The sequence below is a fragment of the Mus caroli genome, chromosome 13, assembly GCF_900094665.2.
Source record: "Mus caroli chromosome 13, CAROLI_EIJ_v1.1, whole genome shotgun sequence".
NCBI classification, from domain to species: Eukaryota; Metazoa; Chordata; class Mammalia; order Rodentia; family Muridae; genus Mus; species Mus caroli.
The window spans coordinates 75,472,196-75,500,022 of NC_034582.1; the positions used below are offsets into that span (position 1 = coordinate 75,472,196).

Genomic DNA, 27,827 nt, shown 5'->3' on the forward strand with positions numbered 1-27,827 from the left:
CCAAAACAAAGCTCCAAATTGCTAACCTGGAGAGATGAGGAAGGCAATTCAGGACAAATGCAGCCATATGTTATGTCAAATTTGCCTGTTACCCTATGGGGAAGAGATCTCTCGTCACAGATGGGCGATATAATGTGCAGTCCTAATGAGGCAGTGACCAAGCAGATGCTCAGACAAGGATTTTTGCCTGGTCATGGGCTAGGAAAGAAAGGACAAGGTATTAAGACTTTTGAAGGTCCTAAACCTCACTCTAACACAAGAGGTTTGGGGTATTTTCAGTAATTGCCACTATCTTGCCTGCATCCCATGCTGATAAAATTCAACGGCTTAATGATATTCTGGTGTGGGTTGATCAGTGGTCTTTACCTAAAGAGAAAATAGAAGCCGCCTCTTCACTAGTGCAGGAGCAATTAGAGGCAGGACATTTAGGAGAATCTCAGTCTCCTTGGAATACTCCAATTTTTATTATCAAGAAAAAATCTGGTAAATGGAAATTGTTACAAGATCTAAGAAAGATTAATGAAACCATGGTACCTATGGGAGCTTTACAACCTGGGCTTCCGTCTCTGGTAGTCATTCCTAAAGGATATTATAAAATTGTGGTAGATCTGAAGGATTGTTTCTTTACTATTCCTTTACATCCTGAGGATTGTGAAAGATTTGCTTTTAGTGTTCCTTCTATAAATTTTAAAGAACCTATAAAGAGATATCAATGGACAGTTCTCCCACAGGGCATGGTTAATAGTCCTACCTTATGTCAAAAGTTTGTGGCACAAGCCATTCAACCTGTGAGACAACAATGGCCTATGATTTACATCATTCATTACACAGATGATGTCTTGATGGCTGGAAAAGACTCCCAGGATTTGCTTTTGTGTTATAGAGATTTACAAAAGGCCTTAGCTGATAAAGGACTACAAATAGCTCCTGAAAAGATACAAACTCAGGATCCTTATAATTATTTGGGTTTTAGACTTATGAATCAAGCTGTTTTCCCCAAGAAGATAGTTATTCGCAGGGACAACTTTAAAACTTTAAATAAATTTCAAAAATTGTTAGGTGGTATTAATTGGCTTCTCCCCTATTTAAAGCTTACTACAGGGGAATTGAAACCTTTATTTGATATTCTTAAAGTGAGTTCTGATCCTACCTCCCCTAGAAGGATTGCTGGCCTTACAACAAGTGAAAAGAGCTATTGAAGAACAATTTTTTACTTATATAGATTACTCTTTGCCTTTACATCTGTTAATTTTTAATACAATTCATATGCCTACAGAATTGTTGTGGCAAAGGGCTCCTCTCATGTGAATACATTTGAGGATATCTCCTAAATGTAATATCCTGCCATATTATGAAGCAGTAGCTCAGATGATCATACTTGGAAGGAAGCAGGCACTAACTTATTTTGGCAAAGAGCCAGATATCATTGTTCAGCCTTATAGTGTAGATCAAGGTACTTGGCTGAAGCAGCACAGTATGGATTGGTTGCTTGCTCAAATAGGATTTTTAGGAACTATAGATAATCATTATCCTCAAGATAGGTTGATAAAAATTTTAAATGTACATGAGGTGATATTTCCTAGTATGACTTCTTTACAGCCTTTGTATAATGCTCTTTTGATTTTTACTGATGGCTCCTCTAAAGGGTGAGCTGGATATCTTATGAATGATCAACAAGTAGTCATACAGACTCCTGGCCTCTCAGCTCAGTTAGCCGAGTTGACAGCAGTATCGAATGTTTTTCAGTCTGTAAATGATGCTTTTAATATTTTTACTGATAGTTTATATGTTGCACAATCAATTCCCTTATTGGAGACCTGTGGTACGTTTAACTTTAATATGCCAGCAGGATCTCTGTTTTCACAATTGCAAAACATCATTCTTGCCCGAAAGCATTCGTTTTATATTGGTCATATATGAGCTCATTCTGGTCTTCCTGGACCTTTAGCTGCAGGCAATGATTGCATCGACAAAGCTCTAATAGAAGAGGCCTTAATTTCAGATTCTGTTGCTTTGGCTAGATGTGATCATGATAAATTTCATCTCTCTAGCCATACCTTAAGGCTCCAACACAAGATCACTAAAGAACAGGCAAGAATGATTGTAAAACAATATCCTAAATGTATTACATTATCTCCAGTGCCGCATTTAGGAGTTAATCCACAAGGTCTTATGCCATATTTGGCAAATGGATGTAACTCATTATGCGGAATTTGGAAAATTAAAATATATACATGTTTGTATTGACACTTGTTCAGGATTTCTTTTTGCTTCTCTACATATGGGAGAGGCCTCTAGAAATGTAATTGATCATTGTTTACAAGCCTTTAATGCTATGGGATTGCCTAAACTCATTAAGACAAATAATGGGCCATCTTATACTGGCAACAATTTTACGTCCTTTTTAAAAGAAATTTGGTATCAAATATAAAACTGGAATTCCTTATAACCCCATGGGACAAGGAATTGTTGAATGTGTTCATCGCACTCTGAAAAAAATGGCTTTTAAAAACAAAACAGGGGCAGTTATACACCCCCAAGGTCACCAAAAGCACATCTTGCTTTTGTCTTGTTCGTTTTAAATTTTTTGAAAACTGATGTTAAAGGTCAGTCTGCAGCAGATCGCCACTGGCATCCAGTAACTTCCAGTTCTTACGCCATGATTAAATGGCGGGACCCATTAACTAATGCATAGAATGGTCCAGACCCTGTTTTAATCTAGGGAAGAGGTTCAGTCTGTGTTTTTTCACAAAAAGAAGACAGAGCGGGATGGCTGCCTGAAAGACTGGTTCATCAAGTGGACACAGATCCTGAATCTTTTAGTAAGTATGATTCTAACCTCGATGATGGCTAAAAATCCTTTTTAGCCGGAAAAGTTAATTTCGAGCACAGCCTCCACTCCCAGAGAATTTTCAGCCTTTCTGTCAATTCTCAAAGCCACCTCCCCCACCATTGCTAATTTGCAACTGAATAGAGTACCTGGACTTCCCCAAAGAAGCTTTTATCCTGTTGTTTTTCAACTGTCTCGACTTTGTTTTTTCAAGCAGGTCAGTCAACCACACCTTACAGCCTGTTTTCAGCAAGCATGCAGCTCCTAGCAAGCACAGGTGGCAGAAATTCATTGATATGAAGAAGCATATTGAGTATATATTGTGGCTTTGGTCTGATTTGGATATAAGGTGTGCTATGAGGGCTGGTCAGTCAAGGATGGGCAACCAGATTTTGGAACTATATCAATCTAAGACAGAGGTATATGCCAAGAGGCCGTGGTTTATTAATAATACACCACAGAGCCATGTTTGTGCAAAATAAACACAAACAAGCTGTATATATTCTCTTTGACCGATAAGAATAGTTCGGGAAAATCTGAGTCCTCAAGCCAGGCATGGCTGCCAGTCACCATGACTCCCAGGCAGGACTATGGAGCATAAAAAATTTGTATGCCCCAGTTCAGCTAATTTTTAGTATATATTTAGGGAGGAATTTTAGCCTTCCTCAGCCTTGAAGCAGGCTGATTCAGATTTTGCTGCCACTGAATATGAGATCACCTGGGCTGTAGCCTTCCAACTTAGATGGCTATATTTTTATGTCAACTGCTGATGCTCTTCTCTGAGACTCTGCTACCTGCTGAGAGACCCTTGAGACATTCCAGAGACACATCCTATCCTGCATGTCACCTACAGGCTGGCTCCAGGTACCAAGAATGGATTGGCAGGGGATGGGCCTCCCCCCTTTATAAGCAGAGTCTCTTAGTAAACTCGCAGCTTTGATCAGAACCTGTCTTGGCCTCATTCTTTTCTCACCATCTAGTCTCTTTCAGCCCCAGCCTGCCTTTCAGGAATACCAGGTTCATATAAGCCGCAGGCTGCTTACAGTTACAAGGGTTAGCGTTTTCAAATGCGAGATGTCTTTACAAAATGCTTTCAGTTTCCTCTCTGCCAACAAGCCTCTCAGCCTCATCAGTTAAATGAGCAACAAAGCTGCTGTATGGCTCATCAGGACACTGGAGGATCTTGGCAAGGGAAGTAAGTAGTGGCTGACCCTTTAGGGGGAAGTCACTTCTAAGCTTTTAGGGCTGCGTTTTAGATCTGTGCCATGATGCCAGGAGGAAACTGAGCCTGCTTTTCATTAAGGGCTTTGTCCCAGGAGTTTATCCTTGGTCCATCCTTTTGAAGTTTTACTTTCAGAATTACAGATAGCAGTCTCTCTGCAATTTTCAACAAAATCAGTTTTCCAAAGAACATAATCACCCCCTGAGAAGGTGGCACAGGCCGTAGAGAACTAGTCATTAGGAGTAAGCCATCAATCTCTGCGGCTTTCAATAAGGGACAGTGTGAAAGGAGCCATGGCACCATAATTTGACACTGCCATCTTAAGATCTCTAACATGTTTAAAACCCAAGTGGCTGTACCTCTGATTCTTTCTCTCATCTCTCTCAGCCTCAGAATCTCCTGAGGTCTCATTTTCATTATTAGAGGCCTCATTATCTGACCGTGCTGTTCCTCCACTGTCATCCTCCCCCTCAAAGAGACCTTCTTCACCTGTTAGGGTAGACTTTGTATTGGTAGTATCAGGGAGTTCCTTAACTTTACTCCTAGTGACTGGAAAGGCCATGATAGGCTTCAGCGTTTTTTATTTCAATTTACATTTAGGAGTGACTGGGGAGTCCTGGGAAGGTGAGGAGAGGGAGGTCAATTCTAAATCAAGGGCTCTTAATTCTTTTATAAGTTGGAGATATTCCCTTTTCTCTTGTAACAGTTTTCTAAGGGAAGCTGTTTTTTGGGAAAGCTGAGCTTTGGCCTTAATAGTATAATCATCATCGATTGAATCAAGAACCAGGGCACAAAATGAGGGGCAGGAACGCAAGAAGGCTGCCAAGTAGGGTTATGATCTTTTACTGCCTTGTCCTCTAAGGAAGATTCACCCTCATGGGAGAGTACATTATTGGTCCCATCCTTCCTTAGGGTTTTAAGGCTTGAGAGAAGGATAAATCTTTACAGGAACTGGTGGGGGAGAGGAGGCAGCTGCTGCAAGCTTTCTGAAGGGGTTGTCAGTTGCTAAGGCCTCAGGTCCTGGCTCAGGCATAGGGATGCAAACAGATTCACTAACAGAGGGAGGTCTAGATATACATTGTAAAGCTTTCTCTCCTTCTCTAACTACCTCTTGAATATCTGGCCAATGTTTACAAACTTTCAGAGTTTCATTAACAAGATTCCAATAAGAAAAGGCTTGTACAGGAACCTTTTCTGGGCCAAAAGTCCTATAAAAATCTTTTAAACAGTCACCCACTCTAGCCCATCTCTTCTCATCTACTGTTCCCTCTAAAGGAAACCAAGGACATACTTCCCCAACAAAGTCAAAAACTTTCTTAAGATCTTCTTTTTTAACCCAATGTTCCTCGTGTCTTGAGGGATTCCTTAAGACCCCTTAAAAACAATTCATGTTTACTTAAAGCTTGTCCCATAGTCTAGCCACTCTTCCTACCTTTCTCAGATCTGTCTCACAGTGTGGGTGACACTGTGGTGATCTCTGTGCAGATCTTCACTCATTTCCTAATGAAGTGGTGATCCAGTGCAGACCTTCACTCACACCCTGAAGAGGCGGCAGTCTAATGTGAACCTTCACCCACCTCCTGGAACCAATGGTCACAGTGTCCTCTTTTCCCATAAACATAACATAAACATAAACATTCTTACTGTTATGACCACGATTGTTGTCTCAGGATTGTTTATGTAAGCTAGAAAATATCCACAAGGCCATGACTGAGGCCATGGCTCCCGGCACCCATGTCCTCTGGAAGAGGTGCTCTTGACCATTGAGTCATCTCTCCAAGCCTCTTTGGCTTTTCTTGATGGCTCCCATTCGATTTTATGAGTTAGGGTATCATGTAGCTCCGGCTGCCCTTAAACTTATTAGGTAGCCAGAAATGGTCCTGAACTCCTGATTCTTCTGTCTCTGCCTTCCAAGTACTGGCATTACAGGCATAAGCCACCTTATTCTTCTGAACATGGAATTGACTGGATGGCCCTTGTGGTCCATTATGCTCCTGTTCTGCCTCCTTGTTCTGCAATTACAAAGCCTTTGTGTGGGTGCTGCAGGTTCAAACTCAGATCCTCCTATCTGAGCAGCAAGTCTTTTGCCCACTGCACTGCCTCCTCAGTCCCTGTCTCCTTGGCTTTTTTCTTGTTCTTTCTTTATGTTCCTAAAACTGAACTTCTTGTTGTTGTAAAGAGCTAACCAAGCAGGGAAAAAACTTAATGTGAGAAACAAGACAGAGTAAAGGAGTTCTAAGGAAGTCAGGAAAGGAGCAGGCACTGTGTGCAGGGGAGTTCAGATACAAATTCCTATTGGCAAAAATCTTATGGTTTCTGGGCCTCCGTTTCATAGTCATGAAAACATGGGAACATTCACAGTAACTAGCTGTTAGGGAAGTTAGTGCAAGTCTGTCATGTAAAGTACATGAAGTTCATTTTATAGGTGACCAATAATTTTATTTTTAATGTTATCAGACTTGGGGGACACAACCTGCATGCCAAGTCAGGTTCACCCACCAGCTCTCAATAAGCTACTTAAGCCAAATTAAAAGTGGGGAGAAAAAAAGGAAGAGGATTTCAATGTAGTCACATTGACTGATGAGACCCAGTGAACTCCTTAATCCACCAACAGACTTCTGAAGTAAAATCAAAGTTTAAATAGAGAGCCAAGGATACACACATAAGAAGTCCTGGACATAGGCAAGGTGTGATCACACCCATTGCTACCCATCATCCTCTGGGCTTCTGTTGTCTGAGAAGTTGTTAGAGCTGTGTGATACCTCTTTCCAAGAGACAAGTTCCTCCTTTAACTGAGGCCTTTTATTTCTCTCAACATGAGATTCTGGGGGAAATTCCTTTGTCTTTAGAATACAGTCTGATTGAGAGACACAATGGTGTCTGTAGAACTTCTTCACTAATTAATATGCTATACAAGAAGACAAAAGAGCAGAAATATAAAGATTCATTCTTAAAGCCATATTTGCATAAATATTCCTTTGGCAAAAGATAACTCCAATTTATTTTTTAATGAAAAAAATCATAATTCTAGCCCCGTTGAAAACATATTATGGAGATAATTTGATTCTTTCCCTCTAATTACTATATTTTATGTCTATGCCCCAAATACATAAAGAATTTTGGGCTGTTGCACTTCAATGATTAGCCTGGTGTGTGTGTGTGTGTGTGTGTGTGTGTGTGTGTAATTATCCTTGGTTTGCTTTTCAATTAAAATTCCATGAGTAATCAAATAACTTAGGACCTTTTGCAATGGAAATAAATAGAAAGTAGGCAAGGATGGGTCTCTTGACTTTGACTGATCTTCCTGAAAAGCCACACCCTCAATCCCATAGGTTTGTTGAATGCCAATCTGGAACAACTGCCATTCCAGTTCTGGATTCAGCTGACTTAGTTTTTCGGTGGTATGAAAATGAAATAACCAGAAAAAGATCACAAATGCCCAAAGAAGTCATTTCAATTATAGGTGGTGCCCTGTCTTCAAAATTATATATATATATTCAGCCTCACCCAGAGTAAAGAAGAGTGTGTAGCCCAGTCATAGAGAAATGACTGCAGTACACACATGAGGGAAGAAGAGACTTGGTACCTCCGTCTTTTCCTTTTACACATTTTAACAGGGAGCAAGCAACCATTTGCTCTAAAGGTCAAACACCAAGCAAAAGAGGCCTCCATCTTGGTGAGTCTCTGAGGAGACCTTCCTTGTGTTTTTATTTGTTCATATAGTTACATTCTCAGTTACAAGCAGCAAAACAAACAGGTACAAGTGACACCCAGGCCATTCTCTCTGTCAGTCAAGGAAAACAATAGCAGCTGGGAATATAGTCTATATACCATGTTTAATCCAAATTTAATTGTGTAAGATAATGAATGCACAAAACACATGTCAAGGGGTTAAGACACCTATATTAGGTTTTCTCAAGCCATCTCCTGAACCTCTTTGGGCTCAATATAGTTCTGTCATTATACAGGTACTATATGCAAACTTCTACAGTGCCAGATAATCATTAATAGAAGACAAATCATGGAAAAGAATCCCAATATGTATAGTTTTGCCATGTTATTTCTTACACATCAAATTCTAAAGAATGTTATAGCATGCCAACATAAAGTGCTACTCCACCAGAACCTGGTTCTATTGTTATCAGTTGAACAGGCATTTTAAAATTTCCCTGGGATGATTCTATGATACAATGACAGAGACCATGCCCACTCACTTATACTCTTTATCAGTTAGCAATGTCTAACACGAATTAAAGCTCATGCAATGGGTATGCCAGGAAAAGGTGATTGCAACAATTAATCACTAACAACCTTTTTAGAAATGAAAACAAAAGCAAAAATTTACGTTTTGAACTTGATTTGAGTTCATATTTCACATTGGCAATTTTTTTTTACATTTGTGGTGGTTTGTATAGGAATGTGTTTGCCATGAGGAGTTGCACACTATTAGGAGGTGTGGTTTGTTGGAGTAGGTTTGGGCTTGTTGGAGGAAGTGTTGTTAGAAGTACGTCACTAGGGGCTGGCATTGAGATCTCAGATGCTGAAGTTAGACCTAACATGTCTCATTCTTTTCCTGCTGCCTGAAGATAGATGTAGAACTCTCAGCCACCTCTTTAGCACCATACCTCCCTGCATGCTGCCATGTGGCTCACCATGGTAATAATGGACTAAACCTCTGAAACTGTAAACCAGCCCCAATTAAAAGCTTTCCTTTATAAGAGTTTTCATCCTCATACTGTCTCTTCACAACAGTAGAAACACTACTGGAGGTAGCATTGTACTAGTTAAATCAACAGACAATTGTGGTGGCTCTGAAGACACATCCACAGGTTCTTTGATATTTCTCCCTTCAATGAGGGTGGTGGCTAGTGTCCCTTTCCTGGAGTGTGTGTGTTGGGGGTGGGGGGTTTGATGACTGAATAACCAACAGAACACAGAATAAATCGTAGTCTATGATTTTGAAGCCATGGGAGACAACGGGACAGATCTTCTTCTGGGGAAAACAATGAACCCCAAGAACAATGAGGAGGGTGCTATGGAGAAGCCTGAGCTGTGATGGACTGAGGTTTCTTGGTGACAGAAATCTAGTTGAGTCATCTTGGAAGAGGATCCTGAGTCATCAGGTGGCTCTTCTAAGGTTCTATCATGACCACTCCTCTCCAAGCTAAGTGGTTCTCAAATCCCCAAGCTTGGGGAATTGTGTAAGATAATGAATGTTTGTGGCTTTAAGTTGATACTTTTTAGTGGAATTTGTTATGCAATGTTAGATAACTAATATAGTTATCCAAGATCCCTGACATAGACAGATATTCTTCTAACTGAACCCAGAACATAATGACAGTAGGCAATCTCTAGTCTCCTTCCCCACCCCCATTTTGCTTATTTTCATAATTTGAAGCAAAGTCTCGTTAAATTGCTCCAGTCAAATTCATACTTTCTATGACTGGCTTTGAACCTGTCATCCTCTGTCTCAGCTTCTCAAGTAGTTGTGAATAGAGGCCTATGCCACCAGGCCCGGCGTTGGCCACCACAAATCTACAGTGTATTTGGAAAGCTAGCCTCATGTGCACACAAACATAAATCTAACTCTGAAATGTTCTAAGTGTACTATTAGACAAACAGGACTGTTGTGCAGTGGGATTCCTCAGGGTGACATCCATATCACAGCACTTGTAAAATCAGTGTTAAAATCCTCTGAACTGAGCCATGAAGCTAGGCAGTTAACATATTTGGAATATACAAAATACCTTTCCCCTTCAGGGTAGCCCCGTGACATATTTTGACGTGCAGAATGAGTGAGAAGACGTCAATGCAGATGCTTGCTCAAGTGTCTTCCTCCCTCCCTATTGGAAGCTTACGCTGGATCTCAGACAGAACCTGGACCTTCAGTGGAGCATGGAGACTGCTTGTGACATGCACCAAAGCATGCTCCTGATCAGTCAGCTTGATCATTACAAGCTATGTGGAACAAGCTGGTAAGCAGTGTTCCTCCATGGTTTCTGCGTCAAGTCCTACCTCCAGGTTCCTGTCCTGAATTCCTTCAGTGACAGACTTACTTCAAAATTTAAGATGAAACAAACCCTTTCCTCTCCAGGTTGTTTTTAGCCATGGTGTTTCCCATCACAATAGAATTCCCAACTAAGACAACCTGTAAGCAGAACACACCATTTCCTCCAACACCATTTGCGTTGTATTCCAGCCACATAAAAGCAAACAAGGACAGAAATTTTTTATTTCTACCTGGAATTAAGACAGAGTAGTAGGAATGAATAAGGAGTGATACACCTGGCAAGAACAGCTCAGGGAGAGCTCAAATGATGGCAGAGAGGCAAGACAGAGACCACAGCATGGCTGGATTGCTAAAAAAGTGTTTAAGTGCACCAAAATATGCACTGGACTCAGGTGCTCACCTAATGCAGTGCAACTGTAGAAGAAAGGTGGGAGGGGCTCTCTTATGTAGAGATTGTTGGGGTTCATCTACATAAAGCTCAATACTATATGCTGAGTTCCTGTAGCATATAGATACCCTGTGACTGAGTAGCTAGCCAAATGGACTATTTTGTCCACAGAGTGCTGCATGAAAGTTTCCATTCATTCGTCCTTTCTCAGTCCACTTGCAAGTTCTGAAGGCTTCTGAGAACCTTAGAGGTGAAGCTGCAACCAAATGGGAGGAGCCAGTTGCTCCAAGAGTAAGGTACCGTGTGAAGCCACTGAAAGCTGAGTTTTGGTTGTCAATGCTTCTAGCACTAGTTGTCCTAAATAATGTAGTCTCTCTTTTGGTGTGATGTCTTCTTTTACACTATTGTAACAAGAAACTAGAGGATTGCAGACAGTAAAAGTATTACCCAAGAAGAGGGTGGTGGTGGGCAGATGAGAGAAGACAGATCCTCTGGGTCTGGAGGGCCTCATGAGTTGGGAAACATTCTGTAGATGTGCTGATCTAATTTTAGCACTGAGATAGACAACTCTAAATGTGTCTTGATTGGCATATACATAAGCTGACTTACTTTTGACAGCTGTAACTAAAACATATTATTATCTATTTTACACATATAAAGAGGCACAGTAATTTATTAGGAAAGATTAAAGAGAGAAAAAAAACAGACCCTAGGTTCTAATATAAATTGACAAATATACATCTGTCTAAAGGTTTTTCAAATGCTAATGTCCACCTCAGAGAGAAACAGGGGAGGCCTGGCACACTGAGCTTGAAAGGAGGAATGTTGACTGATGGGCACTGTATGTGGAGAATGCTGGCCCGCAGCTCGGTGAACCAGCAGTAGGAAACTGCCTCGGCCTTTTAGTAATTATATATGCAGGTGTCAATTTCTATTCAACAAGAGAAAAATTTAGTGATAGACTTGAACAGTTATCTGAAATTACAGAATCATTAAAGGGAACATTGTTAAGCTATAGTTTGCTTTAAATAGAGCATGGTTTCCTCAGTGAAATATGCAGTAAATCCCTACTTCTGAGTAATAACTCTAAATGTCGATTCTTCCACAAATGATTCCCTTTAACTGTCACATGTGAGCATTCTTTTGAATACACCAACATCTTTACACTCACATTAGAGGACGTGCACCCTTTGCTTCTCAGAGTTAATAGCGGGCATTCCCTTTGGCATAACCATTCCTCTTTCTTTTCTCCTTTTCTGTAACAGTCACAAAGGTCTCTGAGAAGCTGGTCAATGTTCATGATAGAGGGCCCAATGGCTGCAGCACCTCAGTATGGTGCACTCACACCACTCAGATCCTGCTCACCTCCTCAGCATGGATGAACTCTACAAGTATGCCCCTGGTACCAAGAACCAGGAGCCCAAAGGTCTCAGACTAAAATCTCACTAGTAATAACTATAAGGCAAGAAGGTGACAGGGCTAAAGAATAGATTCCTTAAGCACCATTTGGTTTCAATTCACGGGTCAAAAAATTCCATGAGCCGTGTTGCTTTTCATTTCTTTGTTTTTGTTGTTGGTGGTGGTTTTTGTATTTCAAAGATAATGCAAATCCTTTGTAGAAAACTTGAAAAGCTCAGAGAAGCCAAAAAATTGGAAAAATCTCCATAATTACACCAATACTTGTTACATACGTATGTGCGTCTGTAAGTGTAAAGACAGCTGTAAAATCTGTCTACTCATTCATTATACACACACAGAAAATACAGAAAAACTCTAATATATATTTATATTATAAATATGTAAATGAACATCATATATTTATGTAACTATTACTTTTATGTTTATACTGTGTGGAAGCTTTTATATTTGTGTTAATTTCATTATGCATGGGGTTTTTTTTTTTTTGTAGCTGCAAACCTTGGTTTATATTATAGACAGCTTCATACTTTAATTGGAAATTTAAAATTTTTAGTTAGAAGTTTTTATTATCTGTCTGTGTCAGTGTGGGGTGTATGCATGTGAACATAAGCATTACACACTGATCTTGGAGAGGACCCAGTGTAACTACTTGGAACGGAACTGGGTCCTCTCCAAGATCAGTGTGAGGTGATATGTGATCTTAATTATGGAGCCATCCTAATTGGTGTTGTTTTTAAGGACTTCTAAAAATAGTCTCTTTCAAATGTCTTCACTAGAATTCTGTTCCAAAATTATTTGTATTTTCCAAAATACACAGGAGAATCTCTCCCCGCCCCAGTGTGTGTGTGTAAAATCTGTTTATTTTACCACTATAGCTTCTGTTTAAGTGCTTCCTTCTCTGTAAAGGAAGCTTTGGAGTTATGAGGAAGCATTGTGCACTATGTGTAATTAGCATCACAGAAGGATAATATTTAACCTTATGCCTCTTTCCATGCCACCAGAGACCAAAGTAGAAACCATGTTTTTAAAAGTTGACCTGGATTAACAATGAATTTAATAATTTGGACACTGTGAATTTTTTTTATGTCCATGATGAATCAGCTATTGCCTGAGGTGACTTACTGGTGCCTCTGCTTCTCCTGTAAGGAAATGATAATTATACGACTCTTTAATGGTTTCCTATTTCTCTAGAAACTTTGGCACCCTCCAAATCTCTATGTTAGGAATGTCACATAAGTCACTAGTAAGTATGTGATGACATGTTGAGCTAAATTTTCACTCATGTTACAGGCTTTAGATCTAAGAGGGAAAGTCACTATTCTTCATTGGAGGAACCATACAGAGCTCTACATGTATTGCTGTGGCACCAAGAGTCAAGTTGACCAAGTATATGGAATATTTTCTATTGCCATTGAGGTTGTCTTCTTTGAAAGTGACAAACTTTCAGCAAGCGTGCCTGAGAGGAGCACAGACAGTAAGCATAAAACACTGAAGACAAAAGGCCTGACATCTTCAGATTTCTGAACTGTGCTTGAGGTTTGGTTAACTACATTCAGAATCATGTGATGGTTGTTCTCTAATCATAAGAAACCTGGTGAAATAGTCTAATTTCTGCAAAATGACATTTTAATGCTCCAAATGGATGCCTTCTATTCTAGAGATAGTTTTTAATCAAAGCAGAAAACTCATTGAACTTTGGATAGAACCATATGATCACAGTGTGGTGCCCAGGAACCAAGAAAAGTATGCAACATGCAGTGTGCACTTTGTTACTAGAAAATTTGAATTTGTGCATAGATGACCATGGCCTCCTAAGGTTAGTGGGATTTGGAAGTAGTAAGTGTTGGCAAAGGAGTTTTCTAGGGTAATCACTCTGACTAGTTAGACCTCTTCATAAAATCTTTCAGTGAACTTAGTAGATCCTGTTCTACAGTTATACCAGTTGCTTAGTAACTATTTCATGTTCCAATTTTGATATCTTTTTAAATTTTTTGTGTCCATGCTTCTTGTCTCCCTGACTTAAATATTTATAGTACTGAAGAAGTCCCATTTTTATTTATTATAATTGTATTAATTAAACACTTTATACACTTTACATTATTATTTCACTTTACATTCTGATGGCAACCTCCCCTCTCATCCCAGTCCCCCATCACATGGCTCTGGCCCCTGCACCCCTTCCTCTTCACTTCTGAGAAAGGGGAAATCTCTCCCAGGGAACCAAACCACCATGGCACTTCAAGTTGCTGATGGACTAGTTACATCCTCTCCCAATGGGGCCAAAAAAGGTGCCCAGTTAGGGGAGCAGGATCTACAGGCAGGCAAAAGAGTCAAGGTAAGCTCCCAGGGACAAACATGAAGACCAAACTGCACATCTGCTTCATATGTGCTGGCGCCCTAGCTCCAGCCCTTGTATGCTCTTTGGTTGGTTGGTCAGTTTTAGGGACCTCCCAAGGGCCCAGGTTAGTTGACTTCATTGGTCTTCTTATGGAGTTCCTATCCCTTCTGGGGTCCTCAATCCTTCCCCCAACTCTTCCACAAGACTTCCTGAGCTAGATCTAATTTTTGGCTGTGGGTCTCTGCATTTGTTTTAGTCAGATGGTGGGTGGAGCCTCTCAGGGGACAGATATGACTATGAATGCAGGCTGACAGATATAAGCATAGCCTGAGGCTCCAAGGTAGCTGAAGGAGGAAGGTAGACTAGCAATGTGTCCCCCACCACCAAAAGTTGGCAGGGATAGCTACTGCATTCATTCATGTCCGTCACAGACAGGGCACCTGTGTAACCAAGTCAGCAGTGACCAACATAGCTGTCAACAGTGTCTTCACATATTGTGACAAGGCTTTGACCAACAAAGAGGCATCAAGGTCTCACAGTGTGTCCTTGTGAATCCACTCCCTACGTAGACACAGTAGTACTTCTTTCCTACATCCACACAAAGACCTCCATGGAGATATGTCTGACTGGCACATTCATCAAAGTTGAGTTCACAGTGGTCTCCAAGGAATCCAGGTGTANAGTCACAGAAGTAAGCCCCAAGAGCATCTTGACACACAGCACCACATACACATGGCAGGGATCCACATTCATCAATTTCCAACTCATAGTTCACACTCTTAAGGATGGACACACATGTATCTATCTGCCTATCTCATTGAGGCATACAGCCTCACTCACACAGGGCTTAAATTCAATCACTTCCAAGTCACAATGCCTACCTTTGTGTCAGGCACACAGAAACAGGAGTATCCATTGATTCCATCCTGGCACACAGCCCCATTGTGGTAAGGGCTGGAAGCACATTGTCTCATAGAACTTTCCAACATATCCAGCAGGGCAGATACAGTCAGGGTGTCAGGGTCTTTATGGAAGGTGCCTCTATGTTGGGTAGACAGTCCCTCCATAGGAATTACTGGAAGTTTCACAGGTGAGCCCTCTGTACCCAGGAGGACATTGGCACAGGAAACTCCTTTTTCCTGATTATTCACACAAGTAGCAATTCCTTGGCAGAGACTGAAAAAGCAACTTTGTCCAAATTATTGGCTAATGTCTAAGCAACAATTGTTGTCTTGTGGAAAACCCTTGCTTGTAGAATTTTTTTGGCAAGAATTTAAGAGACACCTGGTATTGTTTTTATTGCAAAATAAATCCTGGCACCTCAAGTCACTACAGAACTAGGTACATCCTTTCCCACTGAGGCCAGACAAGACAGCCCAGTTAGGAAAGCAGAATCTACAGGTAGGTGACAGAGATTTGTTCAAATCTTTCCCCTTTCCTCTCCCCCTTCCCTCTCTCCTTCCTCCCTTTTTCTTCTCCTCTCTCTTCCCCACCCTCTCCCTCCTTCTTCTCCCCCCCGTCCTTCTTAAGACACACTCACTATGTAGTACAGGCTGACCTTGAACTTGCAATCATATTCCAGACCCAGCCTTCTGGGTTTCAGTATCTCACGTGGGAACATCCATGCCTGATTCTCAGCTCCCGCTTTGAGTTCTTGTATATACCTCTAACTCTTTACAATAAAGTTTATGCCGAATAAGACTTAATCTTTTGTGGATATTAGATGTATAAAGATCTATTTTATAATCTACATCTTTCTGTAGTTGCAAAGTTCATGAGTGGCCATATCTATTTGTATAAGCTCCTTTGTTTTATATCCAGGGAAGTAATTTCCTACGTAGGATTTCCTAATTATCAGCAGCAGGCTGAGAATAGGTAATGCCTATTACCTACTGGTCTGAATTTCAAAGGAAACTGAATGGTTGTTTGGCTATCAATTCCTAGCAACAATTTTTTTAAAATTTTATTTTAAGATAGGATCTCATATATCCCTGGCTGTCCTCTAACTCACTATATAGACAACGATGACCTTGAATTTCTGATTCTCCTGCCTCCACCTCACATGTGCCATAGTGACTGGGAATACACTGCTGAGAATCCAAGCCAGGGCTTTCTCCATGTTTAGCAAGCACTCTACCAACTGAGCTACGGTCCTAGCCCACTACTTACTATTCTTGAGAGAGGAAAGAGATGAAAAATGAAAATGGGGGGAAGATATAAGAGGGGTAATAAGGAAAGAAAGAAAATGAGGAAGAGGTGGAAGGGGAGAGGTTATGAGAATGAATGAACATTTCCCCTCCCCCACCTCCCCACTTGTTGCCTGGGAATCAGGATGTAAAGCTCACAGCTGTGTTTCTACTGCCTTGCCTATCTGATTTCCTCCAAGATGATCATGGCCTCATCCTCTGAAACCATAAGCAACCCCCCAACTAAATGCTTACTTTTGTAAGCTGCCTTGGTCATGGTATCTCTTCACAGCAGTAACAGTAACTAAGACAGTAGTCTATGGGGTACATATGAGGAGACAGTGATCAGCTGGTCATTTAGGCTGTGGCAAATTTCTATTTCTTTCTCCTAATATCCAGACAGAGGCACTTTACTTTAGTAGAATGAAGCTTATAGCATAATCAGTATTTATAATGTTAAGAATTACAAGAGGCTTTTCCTTTCGACTCAATCCTTCACTTGAGACCAAAAGGACCAACCCCAAATAGAGTGTAGTCAGAACATTCTGAAACAAACTAGGTTTCTGAAAGCACTGGAGATTTATAGCTGTCAATCAAAAAGGGCCTTGCATCATGTCCTGACCCCATAAGGACATATCTTCTGCTTTGACCTTTCAAGGACAGAACCTGGGGTAAGTCCTGTTCAGGAATCGCTTTTGTCAATCATGTCCTTCCTTCTTCCTGATCAAGTCACCTACAAAGACTGAGTGTCTTGTCATGCTAACACAGCTCCTTCTGTTCTATATACAGGAGGGCGCTTCATGCAGGATTATTAATCTTTATATTTGTTGAAAGTAATTCAAACAAGTGTCTGAATTTTCCACACAATATGAAGGCTAGTTGTAAAACTGTGGAGGGTGGAGGGATGGCTTGCTGCTTTTATAGAGGACCAATGTTTGGTGCCCAACCTTCACTTCCAGTTGCCTGTAACTCTAGCTCCAAGGATTCCCACACCCCCTCAGGTAGTCACAGCACCCACACTCAGGTGACATACTTGCCCACACAGGAACACACACAGGCACAAGCACAGGAACACTATTTTCACATATACAAAACCAAATCTTAAAAGCAATATGACTTCTCAATAATCTTTATTAATTTATTAATATATTAAAAAGAGCAGATTCGGAAAGAGTAAATGGCCAATAAGAAATGTACCCAATGTTTTACCTTTTGTTTTTACTATATGAACAGTCTTTTAAGGGAGGTTTTCAAGAATTAAAAGTACTGACAAATTGGAAAGAGGAACATGGGCTGGAGTTGATAGCTCAGCTCTTGTTCTTGCAGAGTCCTTGAGTTTGTTTCCCAGCATCCAAATGGTGGCTCAAAGCTGTCTATAACTCCAGTTCCAGGATCCAAAGCTAGCTCCTGACCCAAATGCACACAAATACAAATGCAGGCAAAATACCCATCCTCATAAAATTAAATGAATAAGCCAATCTTTTTAAAAGAGAAAATACAAAAGATGAATAATGTTTATTTAAATCAACCTTTATTTCAAATAGCAAACAAGCTACAGAGTGTGCAGCAGTCCATTGTAAGCATTAGACTTTTTTTTTTCATGAATTTAAAATAGCTTTTAAAAAATTAGGTGCTTTTCCAAATATTTATCCTTTGCCAGAAGGAAGGCTCTACTTCCCTGTTTAGTCTTTATCTTGGTGACTGGCAAGAAATCATGACTTTTGGATCATAACATTTTAGGTTGTTTTGAGGGATTGAATGCAGCTGGATATGGGAAGGTCTTGATGAAAGCTAACAGTTTGCTCCTAACACTTAAACAGAGCATGACATGATCATAAACATGAGAATCACCACTACCCCATGAATTTAGTACACTAAGTCTGTATTCACTGTGATTAAAACTGGCATGCTATCTAGTGTCAAGTGTGATGTGCTGGGTACAAGCAGCATGGATCATTCATGTTATGACAAATGTACACCACTGGAGTCCCTCACTGTTGGACATGATACATAGGAAGGGTGTGTGTGTGTGTGTGTGTGTGTGTGTATGTGTGTGTGACTTTCCATATTGGTTACTAGCTGTGATTAGCTGTAAAGGGCAAATGGCATTTGCTGTCTGCTCTTGGCTTGATGTTCTTTCTCCAAGTGATCCTTAAGAAACCATTTTGGTTTAGAGTCTGTGTTTGCTTTGGTTTGCCTCCTATAGGAGCATGTGTTGAAGGCACCATCCTCAGTATGGTGACATCTTTAAGAGGTGGGACCTAGTGGAAGGCAGGCAGGTCACTGGAGTGCTGCCCCAGAAGGGATTAATGCTCTGTCTGATTAGGTGCTCTTAAAAAGCAAGATGTTCTAGAACGTGAAGCCTGGCCACCAAATGGGTCACTGACTTCCTGTCTCATTCCATAAACTCTTGTTCACACTCATTTCCACCATAGTGGAATCTACCAAGCCATGCTGCCAGGAGCAACTAGGAAGAGATGAGATGGAGATGATGCTCCATCTTTTACTTTCAGAGTCTACAACTGCAAGCTAAATGAACCTCCTTGCTTTATAAAACACCTCTTGAGTATGTTGTTAGAACAGAAAATGAACTCATCTACTAATAGGCCACTGTCAAATGAACGTCATGTTTGTTATACGTCTTTAGCAGTTTTCAAGACTCTTGGAAGGAAAGAGCAGTGTGAATTACAGATATAATTTAATAAATTATAGCATTGGATATGAGAGGAGGAATAAGTTTGGTAACAGAATGATTGCATAGCGTTTACTATATACATGGGTTTTTAGGTGCCAAGCACTTGTAACAACATGTAAAAGATGAATAAAAGCAATGCTCTAACTTACTAGAGTGTATGGGCCTTGCTTTGTTTCAGCAATGATTCACTGGGCACTGGTTTTGATTTTGGAAGTATGTGGTGTACTTGGGACACAAGAAAAAATGCAAATTTTCCATTTTTAAGGTTCTGAGAGGCACAGTTGGGGTTCCAGAAATTAGAAGAAGACTTAGATTTTCTTCTCTGTGCAGTGCCAGTGCTGAGAGTGGATAGTGGACAGACGGCCTACCAGATTTAAAAAATGTATTCTACTGTAGGTGCTAACTTATTAATAAATGTTAGGCATAAAATATATTATGACTTATTATAAACATAAGCTGAAAATTGCTGAAGGTTATTAGCCACCTTTATTGAATCCTTATGCTCACTGACTCATGCTTGTCTGCCCCTGAGCCTCTGCAAGTACCTTCTCTGTCTTTTACTGTATTGACTATTTTAGATACTTCACATACATGAAATCATGCAATGTTTATCCTTTAGTGGTGTCTTAACTTATTTATTAATGAAGTAAAAAAGGAAACCTCGAGAATGGAAGAATACTTGGCAACCACATATCTTATAAGGTTGATTTCTAAGTTATAGAGGAACTCTACAACTAAAGAGAAATAAATAAATAGATACTCAACCTGGGAGGTGATGGTGCAGGCCTTTAATCTCAGCACTCAGGAGGCAAAAGCTGGTGGATCTCTCTCTCCCTCTTTCTCTGAATTTGAGGTCAGCCTGGTCTACAGAATGAGTTCCAGGACAGGCAGGACTACACAAAGAACCCTTTCACAAAACAAAACAAAACAAAACAAAACAAAACAAAACAAAACAAAACACAAAAAAAGGGGAAAAAAAAAGGAAGAAAAAGATACAAAAATAACCCCAATAACATAATTAAAATGATCGATTAAAAACTGTAAGAGAGTCAATGTAAGGAAGTGTCCTAGCTTCTGTGTATACCTGGATTTGTTCGTTGGTTTTTGTGCTTGTTTCCCTAGGGAAGCTTGGAAAAATGGGATCCATACCCACAACAATTTAAAAAAAAGACATGGAGGTCCTTCAGTGTTTCTTGCTCCAGGTCAGGGAGTGTTGGGGAAACTACTCTAGCATCCAGCCACTAGGAAGGTCAACAACACTTTATCTGACTGAAATCTACCCTCACACAGAAGTCCCCAGAGGCCTTAGTGCTAAACGCAAGGAGTCTCTCAAACCCTGTAAACACCCAGCGGGACACTTTGCCAACAACATTCCTAAAGTTGTATCCATGGTGTATTTATGCAAATGTAATCAGAATTGAGAGAGAAGAACAATGCTATTTAATCTTAAACCACCTTGATCGCACACTCAAAGCAGGAGCGTCTGTGCAGCTTAAATTACGATCTCCTACTGTGTAAAAGACCTGTTTCACTACCCATTGCCAAATGTGATCCTCTTCTTAACTTGCATCCAAATGATCACTTTTAATATTCTAAAGTACAGATTCTCAAAACATCCTTAAGATGTGGGAGTGGGGGTGGAATCTTAATCTCAGACGCACACTGCTCCAGGAATTCTAGCTGTCTTTGGCAGAGAAGAGAAACTGAGAGAGATGGGCAACGCATCTGGCTCAAATCGATGCAGGTATTTGAGGAAACAAGTGATGGTTGCTTGACATTAAAATTACACCATGCGTGTTGTCAGTGCTACTGAATTCTATACTTTGGACAGGTCATGAGGTGACTTCAATGCTATGATATATTAGCATATTTTATTAAAACAATAATAAAATAGAACAAGTACCATTAAATCACACATCTACAATAAGTGCGCTTTTGCAGGATGTCTGCCCCACAATGTTCACTTTCACTCTTGGTTTGATTTGCTCCTTCCAACAGGTGCTTGGCTCACAGGTGTCTCATTTCAGTCTGTGTCAAGACCTTGTGAATGGCAAATAGTCTCTGCTGTCTGCACATGAGGCTTATCTGGCCTGGTCTGGCACCTGGTTTCTAAAAGCTTTGGTTCTGTACTTTTAGTATATAAAAGGATCACATTCAACCATGGACAATGATCCAAAAGAATCAAGAATATCACAATGGGCCCACCTTCTCTCTCCACTTCCCTTTCGTCTTCCCTTCTTTCCTCGACCCTTCTCCTCTTCCCTCCCTCTCTCCTTTCCTCCCCGCTGTCTCCCCCCTTCTTGTGTGCTTATAGGATCAAATTACCCTATAATCCATTAAAGCAGAATTCAGCAGCATTGCTGGCATTCATAGTATAATTTGTAATGTTTCTTCAACCATCACTTTTTTGTTTGTCTGTGTGATGATTTCCCAGACAGGGTTTCTCTGTATAGCCCTGGCTGTCCCGGAACATGCTTCGTAGACCAGGATGGCCTCCAACTCAGAGATGTGCCTGACTCTGCCTCCTGAAATCTTGGATTAAAGATGTGTGCCACCACCGTCGGGCCAACTACCTCCATCATTTCATATATGATGTATGTGTATATACACAGACACACACACACATATATACCCTACCCACATTTTCCCAAATACTGAAAGCATTAAGAAGTAAAAATAGTAACTGACAATTTCCTTTGGAGAGAGTGTGAGTTTTAGGAATCTGAGAGAAAGTACTGCCATTGAGATGCCTGCTGCATGAAACGTGTAGCACCCTCTTTACCCAACACCAAGCTCAATGAAGACCAGTGACATTAGTGCTCATTAGTTTACGGCACCCCGCCTTCCTCTTTATGGATTTAAACCGAGTTTGGCAGTTGCATCCATCATATCATGCGACAGAGAGCCGGGCAATGCTTCAGCTGAAGGATGATAAATTTGTCACTTCCAGGGAAATTTAGTTCTAGCGCCATATTTTCCAAAGTTCCTAAAAGGGACTCTAGTCCACCAGAGAAGGTGTCTCTGCTTTATATACACTTTGATTTTCTTGTGGACTTTTTACCTTCTACTTATAAAAATAATCTGCTTATCACAGTTCAATGTAAGAAGGATGTGGGGAGCATTGAGAAGAAAATGAATGTCAACCATTATCAATAACCCAGTGCAGGTTTCATATAACATATAACTGTATTTGACACCTAGATGGAGCACTGTGGTGCTTTAACTGCAGCTTCAGGGGAAATCATGACGAGAACAAAGTTTCTTAAACTTTTAAATAATGTCATATTTTTTTGTTTGGGATGGAACTTAGTTTTCTTATAAAATATGTAAGAGCTCTAAAAGAAAAGGTCACAGAGCATTCCTCAGGGCAACTTTGTTCTCCTTCCAGCACGTCTTCTGGAAACACAGGAAGCGAAGTCATCTTGACTACAGCACTGCTCTGGGAGAGATTTCCTCATCTCTCATTCCAAGACAAAGAGAGACTAAAAATCACAAACCGAGAAAATTTTCTCCAAAACAAACTGTACTGATTCAACGGACCTCCTCTCAGTTTCGTGAGCGAGTGTGGTGGAGTTATTTTTAACTGAGGACAGAACATTCACTTTGGAAAGTGTTCAGAACCTTAAATTTGTTGAGAGCGGAAATCTATCTTGCTGCAAAAAGACCATCACAATCTCAGGGCCCCATCCACCCTCAGGTGCAGAATCATTCCCAGGCCACACATGAGAGCTTTCAGGACTCAAAATCGTCTAGATGGAGAGAAGTGTGGATGTTGGATCCCTACAACCACTCATGGAGGAGACAGGTGCCTGACATCTTCTAGATTCATACTCTGTCTTTTTGCCCCCACACATTTATTCATAAATAATGAGGCTGGATGCTACCACCTTGATTCCAATACTTTTATTGATGATTATTTTCATTAAACCATGTTAGCCAAGTTCGGATGATTAAAAAACAACTAATATTTTTGGATAATGTATATCCTTGTACATTACAGGAGTGATCAGATCTTTTATTATAGCAGTCTTTTTTAAATTGCACAAACACTAAGCGATGTATATTCCAAACATAATAATCACTTCTGTGTTACTCAGTACGATGTACAGGTCTCTACTACATGGCTGTAAATGCCTACAGAGTTTAGTACAAAAGCCAAGGCAATGAGGAAACTTGTCCTCTTTCTACTGGAGAGTGTAAACGGGACTCTCAGAGGTGGGTGTCAGCAATTGGTATCCTTCTGAGTTCTACAATCTGGGAGTCAGTCAGGGTGCCTCCTTCCTGGCTTCCCTGACCAGATTCGTTGTCACTGACACTGAGACCAGCACCTGAAATCATAAAGAATAAACACATAAACTCAAACAATTAGTGTAATAAATTCTGAATAGTCAAGTTATATTAAACCAAAACATCTTATTTATATATTAGTGAAATTTCAGGATATTTATTTGGAATAAACAACAGATAATTTAAAATTATGGTATACTTTAAATTCACACAACTTTGGTAGCTTTTAAAAGTAGAAGTTGATTTCTCTTTTGTTGTTGTTGATGATGTTGTTTTGTTTTATTTTTTTGTTTGTTTTCCCTGAGATAAGGTTTCTCTAGCTATCCTTGACTCAATTTGTAGAACAGGCTGGCCTCAAACTCTGCCTGCCTCTGCTTCCTGAATATTGGGATTAAAAGTGTATGTCACCATGCTCAATGTAGAAATTGATTTCTAGAGCTATAACTTCTGGTTCCTCGTGTTTTTGTTTTGTTCTGAGACAGTGTCTCATTTTGTAGTCCAGGCTGGCCTTAAATTCATGGTAACCCTACTGCTTCAGGTGGAGTGCTGAGATTCCAAGAGTGAGCCACCACATGTGGCTTTCTCTATCTCTTTTCCTTGTTGACATGTGATGGACAGGTAAAATTTATGATAGAGGATGTGATTTTTCAACTAAGGGCTTACCAAAATAGAGAGCCAGGCAAGCTAAGAGACTTTTTCATCAATGGGGTAGAAAACATAACCACCAATCCACTGGTTCCCATGCCAAAATAATTTAAAACTATATGATGTCAGTACTTGTTTTTTTCTTCAGTATGCAGGGACTGTATTAACTCTTGTTTCTTTTTCTACACACACAGGCACACACGTGTGCACACACACACACTCAGGGAGAAATGAAGAGTACAGATGTGGTCATAAGAGTGTGCTGGTACCAGGGAATAGCCCCCAGTGCTTCCCCCTCTGAAGGCTATTCAGCTTTGCAGAATGAAAGTCAAGTAAGAAGCCAGTGGCTGCAGTAGTTACCAAGTCCCTCACTGTGAGGGGGAGAAAGTAGTTCTGCTGGTAGCTATGGGTTAGTCTTAGCTTCAGAATAACCTATGTGGAGAAAGAACCAGGAGCCTATGTCAACTCCTTCTAACTAAGCCCTACTTCACCTGATCTTATCTGTCCCACCCTCTGACTCATTCATTCCTATGTTTCTATATTACATAAGGTGCCCAGCCCTGCTCAGAGCCCCTGGCTCTTTCAGGTTTTTTTTTTTTTCCTGTTTTCTCTCATGTCTGTTTTTCCTACTGTCTGTGTCTCAATGTTATCCCCATTGTATCCCCAAGAGGATACAATGTAGGATGCACTTGTAATCCTCTGTGCCCTTCAGAGGGCCATTTGTGCTCTTCCTGTGGAGATCAGTTCAGGTGCTGCCTTTAATTCCTGGCCTGTATCACATCCTTCCTATTTTTCTGGCTCACACTCATACAAAGTACTTGGTGCACTAAGGGTATATCTTTATGATGTGTATTCTGCAACCAGGCTTTGAGTCCACCTTCATCACCTTGTGACTGGACCTCTTGGTGCAGATCCAGTGGTCTTCACTGACATCCTTTTTTAGAGATTTCTCAAAAGATGGACATTAATGGCTGAGAAACATTTAAAGATGGACAAATATCCTTATTTTTTTCAGGGAAACACAAGTAAAACTACTTTGATATTTCATCTTATCCCAGCAACTTTTGCCAGGATCAATAAATCAAATGACAACAAATGTTGGTAATAATGCAGGGAAGGGGGACACTTATTCATTTGTGACAGGAGTAAAAATTGGTACGGTCACTGTGGAAGTCAGTGTTAACGTTTCTTAGGAAGCTAGGAATATATCTACCTCAAGATCCAACTCTTGGGCATATACCCAACAGTCTATACATCTTACGACAGGGTTACTTGCTCAATCCATGTTCACTGTTACTCTTCATAACCAGAAATTGGAAACAGCCTAGATGTCCATTAACTGATGGATGGCTAATGAAAATATGGTACATTTATATAATAGAATATTATTCTACTGTTAAGAAAAATGAACTATGAAATTTGAATGTGGATGGATGGCGCTACAATGTATCATTAGGAGTAAGGTAACCCAGACTCCAAAAAGACAAATATTGAATGTTTTCTCTTATATGTGGATGTCAGCTTTTAAGCTTTTGATGTGTGTTTCAGTCTGAGTGATCACAGAGGTTAGCAAGCAACCAGTGGAGAGGACAGGATCTTCTAAGAAAGGGTATACTGGCTGTTTTTGTGTGTCAACTTGACACAAGCTGGAGTTATCACAGAGAAAGGAGTCTCCCTTGAGGAAATGTCTCTGGAAGATACAGCTGTGAAGCGTTTTCTCAATTAGTGATCAAGAGTGAGAGGGCCCATTATGGATGGTGCCATCTCTGGGCTGGTAGTCCTAGGTTCTACAAGCAAGCAAGCTGAGCAAGCTAGGGGAAGCAATCCAGTAAGCAGCACTCTTCCTTGGTTTCTGCATCAGCTCTTGCCTATAAGTTCCTGCTCTTTATGAGTTCCTGTCCTGATGTCCTTTGTTGATGAATAGCAATGTGGAAATGTAACCTGAATAAACCCTTTCCTCCCCAACTTGCTTCTTGGTCATAATATTTTGTGCAGGAATAGAAACCCCAACTAAGACAAACTGGTACCAGAAGTTGGGTATTCCTGTGATAGCATGACCATGTTTTGAGGAGGACTGTGGAAGGACTTTAGAACTTTAAGCTAGAAGAGCTATTGGGATGTTAAGAACTCTGTGGGATGTTCTCTAGGAGCTTGTAAGATAATGTTGAGAACAGTGCAAACAATGGAAGCCTGGTTTGTGAAATTTCGAAGGAAGATTAAAGACTCCTATCAGGGCCTTTACTTTTTTGATTGTGAAGATTCTGTAATTTTGGTTAACTGGGACTGAAAACTCGGCTGTGATTAACAAGATATCAGAACTACAAAAGCAAAACATTTCCATTACTGGGATGTTTGATGCTGTTTAGCTGGAACTAGGAAATCAGCAGTGATTAAGAAGAGACTGGCATCACTGAGGTAAAATCTTCTGGGAAGTGTTTCCTGAGAGCACAGAGATGCTGTGTTCCAGAGGCAGCCATGGCTAGACCTCGTGTTGGCAGCCAGACTTGGTAATGTTTAAGAGTCACCCAGATGATACTGGTTTTGAAGCATGAAGGGGGAGCAGCTGATACTTGGCTCTGTGAGAAGCCAGAAGAGGCCATTGGTGAAGTTGCAGACTCAGTGGCAGTTGAAGGGCCAGGACTGAAGAGGTCATACAGAGAAGCTGAGGCTTAGCACCATGAAAGAGCCTATGAGAATGAAAGTGCAGTCTAATTGCAGCAGAAGATAGCAGTGTTTTTGAGATGCCAGTTCCATGAGATGACCACCAGGAACAACAGCAGTAGTGGAGTATAGGCAACTGGAGCCTAGAAGATAAAGTGTGTCCTACAAAGGGCAGAGCTGGAGAAGTGACTCAAGCCCTTGGAGGAGCCCAGAAGATTGTGAGGCACAAATGTTATGGGTATAACCAACCACTTTAAAAAAAGAAAAATAGATTTAAGGTCCACTCCATGAGATGGAACCCATGCCTAACACTATGAAAGTGACCCAAACCAGGATATTAGATATGTTATAGTGCCTAGGGGAAACCCTCCTACTATTATTCTGCTAAAGGAATCCCCATCTTCTTGCAGTAGATGAGAATGAACAGATATCTACACTTGGACAATGTGCAAAGCATGGAAGAGTCTGAAGCACCCAGCCCTAAGTGGGTTGTCTTTATCAAGCCCTTCCCTTCAAAGCCCAGGAACTTATGTGAACAAGAAAGTAGAAAGGCTGTAAGACCTGGAGGTGTTAGATGACTCCAAGGAAACTGCATTGTTCAGACACAACAGGGCTAATGTACATGAACTTCCAGAGAGACTGTGACAGTTTGCACTGGACCCAACAAGTTCAAACCAAACAAAATCTCAGCACAGAAAAGGGGAAGTGGCCATAGAGTGCTACTCCTAAGTAAGAACTATTCTCAATTTTCTGGGAAAAAGGAAATTCATTTTTTCCTGGGGCGTGTCACTGGGCACATTAGCCACACTCCAGGCTAGACCCATGTCCAGGAGGAGTTGAGCAACACAAAATGGACTCTGTGTTTTTATATGTCTGTTTTGCGTTTTTTAAATTTGATTTTTAAAAATGTTTGTTTTTCAGAGTGGGGGAAGAGGGGAAGGGGAGAAAGGAAGAGGAGAAGAGGGGAAGGGGGAAGAGAGGGGGAAGGGGAGAGGGAGAGAGACAGAGAGAAAGAGGAGAATGCTTTCTTTACTTTTAGTGTCTGCTCCAGCCCTCTGGAGAACTCTGAATTGTAGTGCCTTCTCAATGTCTATAAAAAAAAAAACTACCGCTCTTCCGCTCAGAAAAGCACCGGGGTAGCTAGGG

General features: G+C 40.7%; 1 protein-coding gene across 1 annotated transcript in view; it reads right to left on the reverse strand.

Moving 5' to 3' along the window:
• Window positions 1-22,978: 22,978 nt before the first annotated feature.
• Window positions 22,979-27,827, reverse strand: part of Adgrv1 (adhesion G protein-coupled receptor V1) — a 497,830-nt gene continuing 492,981 nt past the window's right edge. Inside the window, exon 90 of the mRNA XM_021180004.1 lies at window positions 22,979-23,416. Within this exon, the coding sequence (XP_021035663.1) occupies window positions 23,298-23,416 (119 nt within the window). The 3' untranslated portion in view covers window positions 22,979-23,297. The remainder of the gene's footprint in view (window positions 23,417-27,827) is intronic.